Consider the following 14252-nt stretch of genomic DNA (forward strand, 5'->3'; position numbering starts at 1 on the left):
TCGGCGACACCCTGCGCCCCCCGAGTGGACGGACGGGCGGCCTCGCGGCGCCGGACAAACGGCCGCGGCCCCCTCCCCGCCCGCCTCGAGCGCCGCAGAGGGCGCGGGCCGGCGCCGACCTACCTTCCTCTGAGGTGTCCATCTTGTCGGGGCGGCGGTGACGCAGCCTCGAGGCTCCGCGGCCGGCAGGGGCCTTCCGGCGGCGGGCAGGGACGGCAGGCGGGACAGGCAGAGGCAAGGGCGCTGGGCGGGCAGGTGCGTGCGCTCAGGTGCCAGAGCCGCGAGAGGAAGAGGAAGGCGAGGCGAGGGAGAGGCTGACAGAGCCTGCGACGAGGGGGAGGGGCGGCCGCGGGGCGGGGCGTCGCCGGCCGGAAGGGGAGGGGCGAGGTGCCGCCAACGCACATCGTCACTTCCGGTCTCCGCGCGCCCTGCGTTGGCGTTGTCGGTGGAGAGTATTGGGGTGAGGGGGAGTCACGAGGGACAACGAGGGGCGAGGAGAAACGTAGAGAGGATGAGGGGCGACGGGAAACGTCGGGGGGCGGCGGGAAACGTCGAGGGGCGGCGGGAAACGTCGAGGGGCGGCGGGAAACGTCGAGGCCGAGAGGCGGGGGCAGTGGGTCCTGCGGGGCGCAGCTGCCTCGGCCTCGTCCGAAGTCTGCGCGGGAGTGCCGGCCGAGAGCAAAGCAGGAGTTGGGCTTTGAGTGCCCGGCCTGAGGGCGATGAGGGCCACGCGCGGGCAGAGAAGCGTTCGGCCATGGCAGGACAGGGCCCAGCCGTGGGGACCGAAGAGTGGCTCGTGGTGCTTGTGGAAAGCAGGCCTTGGTTTGGAACCCCTGCTGATAATCTGCTTTTCTAACAACTTCGCAGGCGATGCTAATCTGCTTAGGGACCAATTCCGAGGACCGCTAGGAGACCAGTGGTTCTGAAAATGTGTTACACTTAAGAATCACCTGGATTTCGTTAAACCGTAGGTTCTAATTCAGTGTATCTGGGGTGGAAATGCAAATTCCCTAACCAGGTAGACGCCCCCGTAAAAATACACGTCCTGCATCCCTGCTCCTACTTTCCCTGAGGTTCTGGTGCCACACAACTGGAATGGGTCCAGGAAGCTGCATTTTCATCTTATCTCCCAGGTTGGTTCTGGTGCACATTTTGAAGAAGTACTTAAACATCACGGAAGTATAAAATGATGAATACTGACTTTACCAAAATTCCCAGGGAGATTTCATTTGGTTGGAAGAACAGCTTCGATAAACCTCTTAGACTGGGGATTGACACACACACCCCAACTCTTAGGGAAATAGATAAAGATTAGGGGACAAGGCTTGATTCGGTGAGTTAAGGGCACTTGTCTGGCTAGAGCTACATTGCTTGCGATGAAGAAAGGCTGAGCCCTGAAACTCATCCACCATTCTCATCACAGTCTTTGACTTTTTCTCTAGATAGAAGTTGAAAGTTTTAGAGAATGCAAATTAGGAGGACCATCAAATTAGAGTTTCCTGAGAGGAGGCAAAGAAGTCTCTCCAACCTCAATGGGAAAAGTTTAAACAATATGCAGATGACAGCAGGAATAGGTTTAAGGATGCTAGCAATCTCCCATGTATGTGAGTGGAGGAATTGGAAAGACCCCCTCCTCAGTCCTCATCAATCAGAATAAGGCTTGGAATAAAAATAGTGCCGTCCTTAAAAAAGAGAGCAGCCTTCAAGACTAATGTTCCTTATGTGACTTAAGCAGGAAAGAATTCAAACTCTCTGACACAATAATGGAAGCCCCTTGACTTCAAGGGCTGATGGGGCACCTTGAGAATGGAGCAGATAAATATGTTTAGACAATACTGCTTCTAAGAAACTGGATTTGAAGGAGGCTCATTCCCTGCCCCACCCACTTCCAACAAGCGCTAACACTGTCCAGCCTGTGGCAGAGCACTTCTCAGCCCAGGCCATGGACACAGTTCCAGACCACCAAACCCAGTCTTAGATATTAGAGCATAAGAAGGAAAAATTCAGAGAGAGAGACTTTGAGATTTGCGGAGAGAAGTACCCGTAGCACTTAAGGACAGGTATATGAACTTTGGAGCAGTAGAGCCAGGTTAGGATTGGAGGGATGTGTGTATGTGATGTTCGGGAGGGGGATGTGAAGGGGTCCCTCCTTTTGTCTTTAGGTACCTTCCCTTGTGATGCTCAAAGGAAACATAACTTTGGTTAACCGATTTTCCTTTTGACAGTCCATTCTGAGGTTGCCCCGACCTTTTTTCATTCAGCCTTTGAGGCTCAAATATCAGAGTAATAAACCAACGTTTGTTGAGTCCCTGCTTTGTGCCAGGCACTGGCCCTCACAACCAACCTTTGAGATAGGTAATGAAGTCAGACCTCTCTTAGTTGCAACTAAACTGGGGGGGGGGGCAAAAGGGGAAGTGTACTACTGATATGAGCAAACTGTGGAAAGGGAAGGGGTCTGCTAGGCCTCAGGGACTCAGAGCCAGAGCCTCGCTCTCCCTGCATCCCTTCTCTGCTTATCTGCACGTTGCTTCATGCTGTCAGACCAGCTTCCTCCACATGGCAGAAGACAACGCCACTGGCAGCACTCAACTTCACATCTGAGGGTGATGATCTCTGGTCCGAGCATAAGAATTTCCACGGAAGGACAGTTGGTTTCGCTGGGTACCATCCCTGAACCAAATGATTGTGCCCAAGAGCTAGGACCATAAGAAGATGGGCACCACCTGTTATGAACTACATTGAAGTGGTGAAGAACATTTTCCACAAAGGGGGAGGATAGAACAATATATGTTCACTATAATTAGAATTCTTTTTTTTTTTTTCTTTTTTAAGGGAGGATGCCAACCTTTTGGTTAGCAGCTGAGGCTCCACCAGGGCTCCAAAATTATATAGAAACATTTTTATTTGCCATACTTTTGTCCAAGGAAATGAGTATTAGAATCGGTACAGGATTGCAACCTGCAAAAAAAAAAAAAAAAAATGTTCCTCTGGTTATGAGAAACATTTTGTTATTAAAGATGTAGCATATACATGGTTCCAGCGTCCTTTGTGCTTCTGTGTGTTTACTCTGCTGTGAGGATACTATTGTAATGCTGGTTTTCCATATAGCAATAGAATAAGCAAGAGGGAAAGTCTGGGAGAATACAGTATAATTATTTTAGCACTGATTACAAAAATAGTAAACTAACAACAATAACTGGAACTCCGTGTTCGGTCCAATGAACATGAGCAGCAATTCTGGGAAGTAAATACGGTACCTATTTTTTGTTGCCGTTAGGTACCACCAAGTTCTGTGCCACAGAACGAAACACTGCCAGGTCCTGCGCCATCCTCACAACCGTTATGCTTGAGCCCATTGTTGCAGACACTGTGTCAGTCCATCTCCTTGAGAATCTTCCTCTTTTTTGCTAACCCTCTACCAAGCATGATGTCCTTCCCCAGGGACTGATCCCTCCTGACAACTTGTCCAAGGTATGCAAGATGCAGTCTCGCCATCCTTGCTTCTAAGGAGCATTCTGGTTGTACTTCTTCCAAGACAGATTTGTTCGTTCTTTTGGCAGTCCGTGGTATATTCAATATTCCTCGCCAACACCACAATTCAAAGGTGTCAGTTCTTCTTCGGTCTTCCTTTTTCATTGTCCAGCTTTCACATGCATATGAGGCAATCGAAAACACCATGGCTTGGGTCAGGCACACCTTTGTCTTCAAGGTGACATCTTTGCCTGTCAACACTTTAAAGAGGTTTTTTGCAGCAGATTTGCACAATGCAATGCGTCTTTTGATTTCTTGACTGCTGCTTCCATAGGCGTTGATCGTGGATCCAAGTTAAATGAAATCCTTGACAACTTTAGTCTCTTCTCCATTTATCATGATGTGGCTTATTGGTCCAGTTGTGGGGAATTTTGTTTTCTTTATGTTGAAGTGTAATCCATAATGAAAGCTGTGCTCTTTGATCTTCATCAGTAAATGCTTCAAGTCAGCAACGAAGGTTGTGTCATCTGCATAATGCAGGTTGTTAATGAGTCTTCCTCCAATCCTGATGCCCCATTCTTCTTCATATAGTCCAGCTTCTCAGATTATTTGCTCTGCATACAGATCGAATAAGTATGGTGAAAGGACACAACCCTGACTCATCTTTCCTGATTTAAAATACGATGTATCCCCTTGTTCTGTTCAAACAACTGCCTCTTAGTCTAAGTACAGGTTCCTCATGAACACAATGAAGTGTTCTGGAATTCCCATTTTTGGCTATGTTACTCTTAATTAGTTATGATCCACACAGTTGAATGTCTTTGCATAGTCAATAAAAGACAGGTAAACGTCTTTCTGGTGTTCTCTGCTTTCAGCCAGGACCCGTCTGACACGGGCAATGATATCCCTAGTTCGATGCCCTCTTCTGAATCTGGCTTGAATTTCTGGCAGTTCCTGGAAGGCACTTTTGAATGATCTTCAACAAAACTTTACTTGTGTGTGATAGTAATGACATTGTTCAACAATTTCAACATCCAATTGGTTCACCTTTCTTGGGAATAGGCATAAATATGGATCTCTTCCAGTAATTCGGCCAGGTAGCTGTTTTCCAAATTCCTTGGCGTAGACAAGTGACCACTTCCAGCACTGCATCTATTTGTTGAAACATCTCAATTGGTATTCTGTCAGTTCCTGGAGACTTGTTTTTCGCCAATGCCTTCAGGGCAGCTTGGACCTCTTCCTTCAGTATCATTGGTTCTTGATCATATGCTACCTCCTGAAATGGTTGAACGTCAACCAGTTCTTTTGGGTGTAGTGACTCTGTGTGTTGCTCCCATCTTCTTTTGATGCTTCCTGCTCTGTTTAATATTTTCCCCATAGAATCCTTCAGTATTGCAAGCTGAGGCTTGAGTTTTTTCTTCAGTTCTTTCAGCTTTAGAAATGCAAAGCATATTCTTCCCTTTTGGTTTTCTATCTCCAGGTGCTTTGCACGTGTCTTTCTAATACTTTGTCTTCTGGAGCTGCCCTTTTAAAATCTGTTCAGCTCTTTTACTTCATCATTTTTTCCTTTTGCTTTAGCTATATACGTATAGAACACAAAGGAGACACAGTCAGAAGCTTCCTAGACACATTCAAACACCTTGAGGGACCGAGTTGCTGGGGATGAGGATTGGGAACCATGGTCTCAGGGGACATCTAGGTCAACTGGCATAAAATAGTTCATAAAGAAAATGAACTATGCCAGGAATGACAAATTGAAGAGGAATTGCATCGAATTCATTGTCAAAAAAGAACATTTCAAGATCTATCCTGTCAGTGATGGGATAATATCCATACACCCATAAGGAAGACCAGTTAATATGACTATTATTCACATTTACACAGCAACCACTAAGGCCAGAGATGGAGAAATTGAAGATTTTTCCTAACTTCAGCCGTCTGAAATTGACCAAACATGTAATCAAGGTGCATTGATAATTACTGGCACTTGGAATGCAAAAGTTGGAAACAAGAAGGATTGGTAGTTGGAAAATACAGCCTTGGTGATAGAAATGATGTCAGAGATCAAATGATTGAATTTGCAAGACCAATGACTTCTTCACTGCAAATACCTTTTTTCAACAGCATAAATGGTGACTATACACATGGACCTCTCTGGATGGAATACACATGATCAAGTCGACTACGTCTGTGGAAAGAGACGATGAAAAACCTCAATATCATCAGTCAGAACAAGGCTAGGGCCCAACTGTGGAACAGACAATTGCTCATATGCAAGTTCAAATTGAAAGTGAAAAAAATTAGAACAATACCATGAGAGCCGAAGTATAACCATGAGTATATCCTACCTGAATTTAGAGACAATCTCAAGAAAAGATTTGAAGCATTGAACACTAATGACCAACGACCAGATGAGTTGTAGAATGACATCAAGGACATCATACATGAAGAAACCAAGAGGTCATTAAAAAGTCAAGAGAAAGAAAAGACAAAGATGGATGTCAGAAGAGACTGTGAAACTTCTTCTTGAACAGAGAGTAGCTAAAGCAAAAGGAAGAAATAATGAAGTCAAAGAGCTGAACAGAAGATCTCAAAGGGCAGCTCTAGAAGACAAAGTATTAGAACGAAATGTGCAAAGACCTGGAGATAGAAAACCAAAAGGGAAGAACATGCTCGGCATTTCTCAAGCTGAAAGAACTGAAGAAAAAATTCAAGCCTCAGCTTGCAATAGTGAGGGATTCTATGGGGAAAATATTAAACAGAGCAGGAAGCATCAAAAGAAGATGGGAGCAACACACAGAGTCACTACACCCAAAAGAACTGGTTGACGTTCAACCATTTCAGGAGGTAGCATATGATCAAGAACCAATGATACTGAAGGAAGAGGTCCAAGCTGCCCTGAAGGCATTGGCGAAAAACAAGTCTCCAGGAACTGACAGAATACCAATTGAGATGTTTCAACAAATAGATGCAGTGCTGGAAGTGGTCACTTGTCTACGCCAAGGAATTTGGAAAACAGCTACCTGGCCGAATTACTGGAAGAGATCCATATTTATGCCTATTCCCAAGAAAGGTGAACCAATTGGATGTTGAAATTGTTGAACAATGTCATTACTATCACACACAAGTAAAGTTTTGTTGAAGATCATTCAAAAGTGCCTTCCAGGAACTGCCAGAAATTCAAGCCAGATTCAGAAGAGGGCATCGAACTAGGGATATCATTGCCCGTGTCAGACGGGTCCTGGCTGAAAGCAGAGAACACCAGAAAGACGTTTACCTGTCTTTTATTGACTATGCAAAGACATTCAACTGTGTGGATCATAACTAATTAAGAGTAACATAGCCAAAAATGGGAATTCCAGAACACTTCATTGTGTTCATGAGGAACCTGTACTTAGACTAAGAGGCAGTTGTTTGAACAGAACAAGGGGATACATCGTATTTTAAATCAGGAAAGATGAGTCAGGGTTGTGTCCTTTCACCATACTTATTCGATCTGTATGCAGAGCAAATAATCTGAGAAGCTGGACTATATGAAGAAGAATGGGGCATCAGGATTGGAGGAAGACTCATTAACAACCTGCATTATGCAGATGACACAACCTTCGTTGCTGACTTGAAGCATTTACTGATGAAGATCAAAGAGCACAGCTTTCATTATGGATTACACTTCAACATAAAGAAAACAAAATTCCCCACAACTGGACCAATAAGCCACATCATGATAAATGGAGAAGAGACTAAAGTTGTCAAGGATTTCATTTAACTTGGATCCACGATCAACGCCTATGGAAGCAGCAGTCAAGAAATCAAAAGACGCATTGCATTGTGCAAATCTGCTGCAAAAAACCTCTTTAAAGTGTTGACAGGCAAAGATGTCACCTTGAAGACAAAGGTGTGCCTGACCCAAGCCATGGTGTTTTCGATTGCCTCATATGCATGTGAAAGCTGGACAATGAAAAAGGAAGACCGAAGAAGAACTGACACCTTTGAATTGTGGTGTTGGCGAGGAATATTGAATATACCATTGACTGCCAAAGGAACCAACAAATCTCTTTTGGAAGAAATGCAGCCAAAATGCTCCTTAGAAACAAGGATGGTGAGACTGTGCCTCACATAATTTGGACATGTTACCAGGAGGAATCAGTCCCAGGAGAAGGACATTATGCTTGGTAAAATAGGAAAAAAAAAAAAAAAATAGAAGGTCAACGAAAAAGAGGAAAACCCTCAAGGAAATGGGTTGGCGCAGTGGCTGCAAAAGTGGGCTCAAGCATGACAATGATTGTGAGGATGGTGCAGGACTGGGCAATGTTTGGTTCTATTGTATATACAAAAACCCACTGCCATCGAGTCGTATATATCTGTTGTATATAGGGTCACTGTAAGTTGGAACCACCAGGACGGCACCTAACAACAAGGCCTAATGATCATGAGCATTTTTTCATGTATTTGTTGGCTGCCTAACGTCGTCTTTGATGAAGCATCTGTTCATGTCCTTTGCCCATTTTATGATTGTGTTGCTTGTCTTCTTATTGATGAGTTGTTGAAATTATCTGTATACTTCAGAGATTAAACCGTTATCAGATATGTCATTGCCACAGATTTTTTCCCAGTCCGTAGGTTTTCTTTTTACTTTCTTGGAAAAGTCTTTTGATGTGCATAAGTATTTAACTTTTAGAAGGCCCCAGTTAGGTAATTTGTCTTCTGAAGTTTGTGCATTTTTAGTTATGCTTGATATTCTATTTATGCCATAAATTAGGCCCCTAGCTCTGTCCCTGTTTTCTTTCATGAGCTTTATAACTTTAGGTTTCACATTCAGGTCTTTGACCCATTTTGAGTTAGTTTTTGTATATGGGGTGACGTATGGGTCCTGTTTCATTTTTCTGTAGGTGGATATCCAGTTTTGCCAGAGCCATTTGTTGAAGAAATTATCTCTTCTCCCATTTAATGGACTTGACTCTTTGTCGAAGATCAGGTGTCCATATGTGGATGGTTTCATTTCCGTGTTCTCAATTCTGTTCCATTGGTCTATGTGTCTGTCATTGTACCAGTACCAGCCTGTTTTGACTAATGTAGTTGTATAGTACGTTCTGACCTCAGGCAATGTGAGTACTCCTACTTTGTTCTTCTTTTTCAGTAATGTTTTACTTACCTAGGAGCTCTTTCTTTTCCATATAAAGTTGGTGATTAGTTTTTCCATCTGGTTAAAGAATGTTGTTGGAATTTCGATCAGAATTGCATTGTATCTATGGAATGCTATGGGTAGTATTGACCTTTTCACCATATTAGGTCTTCCTATCCATGAGCATGGTATGTTTTCATTTATGAAAGGTCTCTTTTGGTTTCTTGCAGTAATGTTTTGTAATTTTATTTTGGGGGAGCTATTATAAGTTGTATTGTTTTCCTGATTTCCTTTTCAGAGTTCCCTTTGTTAGGAATCTGAATGATTTTTGGATGTTGATCTTGTACCCTACCACTTTGCTTTGTCCTATTAGTTCCAGTAGCTTTCTTGTGGATTCTCTGGGATTTTATATGTATAGGGTCATATAGTCTGTGAATAGGAATAGTTTTACTTCTTCTTTACCGGTTTGGATGTCCTTTATTTCCTTTTCTTGTCTTATTGTTCTAGCTAGGACTTCCACTACAATGTTGAATAAGAGTGGTGACAAAGGGCATCCTTATCTGGTTCCCATTTTCAGGGTGAATGCTTTCAGTCTCTCTCCTTTGAGAATAATGTTGGCTGATGTTGGCTGTTGATTTTCTGTATATGCCCTTTATTGTATTGAGGAATTTCCCTTCTATCCTTATTTTGGTGGGAGTTTTTTTTTTTTTTTTAAATCAGGAATGGGTGTTGGACTTTATCAAATGCCTTTTCTGCATTGATTGAGATAATCATTTGATTCTTTTCCTTTGTTTTATTTATGTGGTGGATTTTGTTGATTGATTGTCTAGTGTTGAGGCATCCTTGCATAAAAAACCTGGTATGAATTCCACTTGGTCATGATGTATTATTTTTTTGATATGCTATTAGATTCTATTGGCTAGAATTTTGTTGAGAATTTTTGCGTCAATGTTCTTGAGGGATATTGGTCTATAATTTTCTTTTTTTGTTGTCTCTTTGCCTGCTTTTGTTATCAGGGTTATACTGGCTTCATATAATGAATCTGGGAGTATTCCTTCCTTTTCTGTGTTCTGGAATAGTTTGAGTAGTATTGGTATAAACTCTTCTCTTAATGTTTGGTAGAATTCTCCAGTGAAAATGTCCGAACAAGGGCTTTTTTGTTGTTTTTGTTGTTGTTAGTGGTTTTTTACGACATCTGCAGTTTCTTCTTTTGTTATGGGTCTGTTCAGATTTTCTACCTCAGTTTGTGTTATGGATCTCTTCAGAATATCTACCTCAGTTTGTGTTAGTTTAGGTGGGCAATGTGTTCTAGAAGTGTGTCCATTTCCTCTAGGTTTTCAAATTTGTTAGAGTATAATTTTTCATAGTCCATAGGGTTTTCAGGGCTAATTGGTGATCACTGATCACCAAGCCTGTCTTCTGAGGCAGCCCTGAGTGGACTCAAACCTCCAACCTTTCAGTTTGATATCAATCCTAACAATATTTTCATTGAATTCTTTGAACAGTTACACAGACTGTCTGAAGTACTAACATCTACGTTTGCTGAGTTCCAGGCTCTGTCCAATGATTCTGTCATATCAGCTCGTTCTGCTCTCATGACAGTCCCATGAGGGGACTCTACGGAGGAGAAAGCTCTGGTTAAGTGGGTCACCCCCACCCCACACTTCCTAAGTGGCTCATGCAGTGTGCAGCTCTGGGGCCCACGCTAGGACCCATTGTCCAGAAGTGCCCACCTCCTCCACCTTGACCACTACCCTTGCTTTCCTCCAGGAGAGCCTGATCCCAGGGAGCCCTCTCATGACTCTCCCCCTTCCAGCTCTGTGCCCCATGTCTCCTGGGGTGGCGCTCAAACCTTTGTCCCCTGTCAGAGAAAAAATGCACCAGACAATGCTAAAACAAGCAAGGACAACTTCATTGGAAAGGTTTATTGTAGGGGAGGGGAAGGGCTGCAGGAAGGGAAAGAAGGGGCATTGGTATGGCAGCGGGAGAGACCAGCTCCTACTCTCCTGGGACAGAGGACCTGAGGTTTTTAAAAGAAAGTTACTGGAGCCAATCACAGGGCAGGGTGGGTGATTCACTAAGGGTGCACTTAGGGCCATTTAGTTTGGAATGTTTTCTTTTCCCAGGGGAAGGGAGAGAGTAGAACTGCCCCATAGGGTTTCCAAGGAGTGGCTGTTGGATTGGAACTGCCAACCTTTTGGATAGCAGCCAAACGCTTAACCACTGCACCACCAGGCTCCAGAGAAGGGTTAGGCTGAGAGAAAGAGGTGGTTAGGGAATAAGAAAAGAAAAGACCATTCTAAAGTGAATTAATTAATCTAATTCTAAAGTTAATTAAACAAAGGAGAACATTAAGTCCATCTTGGGCAGTGTTTGCAGTAAGCGGCTCCCTGGAACAAAAGGGTGGGGAGACTTCGGTAAGCTCCTGGGGCTTGGTGAAAAGTGCCCCCCTTCTTGTTTGTATAAGATCGTGGGGACTGCTCTCCTGACCCATCTGACTTGTGGGTGTGCGTTTTTGTTTTAACGGGTCCTTCGGTCTTTCTGCAGGTGCCCACTCTCCGAGGCCCGTCCCCAGCCTCCTGTCGCCCACCCCCACCCCGTCTGCACGCAGGCGCCTGCCCACCGAGCACCCTGCAGCGACTCGTCAGCTTCTCATCAGGCCACATCACTCCCCGGCAGGCGAGCCAGCCAATCGTCGCCGGACACCTGCACCGCCGCGTGCTCGCCCCTGGGACTGGGGAGGCAGTTGTCATGACAACCGAGGCAGCAGGCAGGACTGCAGCCAGCCCCCGGCAGGAAGGGGCCAGGCCTCCTGCCTGGACTGAGCGGCTCAGAGCCTGAGCGCCAAAGGGGGCTGGGGGAGGGGGTGTTCCTATCGATCCCTGCGACCATCCCCCACGCTGGCAGGCGTCTCGGGGACGGGCGGCTGGGACTGCGCTGCTTAGCAACGAAATAGCAAACCACGTAAATCGCATCTCCATTCAATCGGTGTGAAAGCCTAGTTTACGGGGGCCCGATGTCGGTGCGCAAGACCCGAGGAGGGGTGGGGCGATCTAACCATTTTACAGCGAGGATTAACGCTAACAGTAAAATGCGGGCAGATCTCAAGTGCGCACGTGGGTACCTCGTATCCGACGCTGAGATCGGGGTACTGCACGTTTCCTGGACCCCTGGGAACTGCCTCCCGCCTTCCCAGCCAGGACGCTCCATCTCGCTCAAGTCCTCCGCTGGCTTTGAACTCCACATGACCGGGGTCACATTGCGTGGGCCTTTCCCCTCGTGTCTGCGCCCCAGAGATTCTCCTGCGGACGCATGTCCCCATCATTCCCGTGTGTAAGCGGGGGGGTGTCGCTGAGCACAGTTGCCTCGGCCCACTGCAGCTGGCTGCGACCCGACAGCCAGACGGGCGAGCGGTGACTCAGCCTCCCGCTTCCTCCGCCCCCACGCGCATCAACCCCCTTGGATTCTCAAGCGGTGAACCGAACCCAGGGTCGGTGCCTGTCGGTACCGGCCCACCTCCGCACCGGCACCGGGCTGCCCTGGCTTCCTTCCCCGCCCCAGCCTCCTCCTCTCCCACCAGCCAATGCAGCCCACCCTGCCCCCTTGTTCGGGGCCTGCGTGGGTTAGGAGCGCCCTGGTGACTCGTTAGAAGCTCGTTTCCTCCAGAGGGTCTAATTCCCTTCCATTTCTGTTCTTTTTTGTGTGTGTGTGTGTGTGCTTTAGGTGAAAGCTTACAGCTCAAGCTTCTTATCCTTGCATTTCTTTTACAATGTTTATTTTAACATAATTTCGGACTTAGAGAAAAGTTGCAAAAATAGTGCAAATTTCCATATTCCCCAAGTGTTACTATGTTACCAGATTTGCTTTTTCATTCTCTTTCTAACCATCCATGCATCGTTTGCATATATTCATGTTTCTAAACCGTTTGAGACTGGTTACATAATGGTGCCACCTTTTCTAGATATGAGTTGGAATCGACTCCACCGCAGTGGGTTCGGGTTTTTGGTTTTTCTGAGGAAACCCTGCTGGCATTGTGGTTAAGAGCTACCGCTGCTAACCACAAGGTGAGCAGTTCACATCCACCAGGCGCTCCTTGGAAACTCTACCGGGCAGTTTTACTCTGTCTGGGTTTTAGAGGGTTGCTATGAGTTGGAATCAAGGCAACCAGTTTTCTGTGTTTGTTTTCTGGACATACTTCAGTGTGTGTTTCCTACAAACAAGGACATTCTGTTCCTGAGCACAGACCATTCACCCAGGTCAGGAAAGTCCCATCAGCACACACTGCTGTCTGATCTGCAGATCCTATGGAAATTGCCCCTTGTGCACTGATGTCCTTGGTGACAAATATCCTCATCCAGGGTCCAATCCAGAATCATGGTTGATAACCAGATCTGAACTTAGACTGAACCCGTTAAAAAAAAACCGTTGTGGTCCAATTGGTTCTGACTCATAGGGACCCTATCGGACAGAGTAGAACTACCCCCATAGAGTTTCCAGGGAGCACCTAGTGGATTCGAACTGCTGACCTTTTGGTTAGCATCCTGAACTAGAGAGATGACAGTACAGAGGAAGGGGTTACTGCAGTGGGGGGGGGGGATCTGGAATAGGAAGAACACCCTACCATGAGCTCAGTGAGTGTCACAGATTGAATTGTGTCCCCCAAAATATCTGTCACCTTGGCTAGTCATAGTTCCCAGTATTGTGTGATTATCTTCCATTCTGTCACCTGGTGTGATTTCCCTCTGTGTTGTAAATCCTGTCACTATGATGTAATGAGATGGATTAGCGGCAGTTATATTGATGAGATCTACAGATTAGGTAGTGTCTTAAGCAAATCTCTTTTAAGATAAAGAAGAGAGAACTGAGCAGAGAGACATGGGGACCTTATACCACCACAAAAGCAGTGCCAGGAGCAGACTGTGTCCTTTGGACCTGAGGTTCCTTTGAGGAGAAGCTCCCAGGCCGGGGAAGATTGATGATGAGGACCCTCCTCCAGAGGTGACAGAAAGAGAAAGCCTTCCCCTGGAGCCAGCGCACTGACTTCAGACTTCTAGCCTACTAGACTGTGAGAGAATAAACTTCTCTTTGTTAAAGCCATCCACTTGTGGTATTTCTGTTCTACCAGCATAGATGACTAAGGCAGCAAGTGTCTCAAGAGGTAGGCAAAAAGGGTCTAAAAGTAAACATGGCTAGAAAGAACCAGGTGTGGGGAGTTGGGTGAGATGGAGTGTCACTGGTTAGTGGATCAGAGAAGGTTTTACATGAGACCTGATCTCTGGAAGGGACAGGCCCTTTAGGAGGGTCTGGGTGCTGGCCCAGGCTGAGGGGTCAAGGTTCAGGGACCTGGGGAGGGAAGGAAACTTAACCCAAGTTTGGCCAACAAGCACTTTGTTCCAGTTTGACCAGTGGGGCCAGGCAGCTCAGTTAATCATTCACGAGGCACAGGGGGGAGCTCAGAGGCCTGCACATGGCCTTGCCCTAGGTACACAAGGGGCGCCATGAGTCTTGTTGGGTCATATGGGAAGGGGGCTTACGTGCAGGAAGCCTTTTTCTGGAACACAGAGGGTGTTAACCTTCTCTGTTTTCTGGACGCACAGGGCTCAGGTAAAACCCAACCTTGTCACCATATTGAATTTAGTTGTCAGGTCCCTTTGTCGTT

At 45.9% G+C, this 14252-nt stretch overlaps 1 protein-coding gene across 1 annotated transcript in view; it reads right to left on the bottom strand.

The window, feature by feature from the left end:
- The window catches only part of MARCHF6 (membrane associated ring-CH-type finger 6), an 84704-nt gene extending 84346 nt beyond the window's left edge, over nt 1-358 (bottom strand). Inside the window, exon 1 of the mRNA XM_049860086.1 lies at nt 124-358. Within this exon, the coding sequence (XP_049716043.1) occupies nt 124-142 (19 nt within the window). The 5' untranslated portion in view covers nt 143-358. The remainder of the gene's footprint in view (nt 1-123) is intronic.
- Nucleotides 359-14252: the final 13894 nt, after the last annotated feature.

This window comes from Elephas maximus, chromosome 2 (assembly GCF_024166365.1).
Source record: "Elephas maximus indicus isolate mEleMax1 chromosome 2, mEleMax1 primary haplotype, whole genome shotgun sequence".
In the NCBI taxonomy this organism is placed as follows: domain Eukaryota; kingdom Metazoa; phylum Chordata; class Mammalia; order Proboscidea; family Elephantidae; genus Elephas; species Elephas maximus.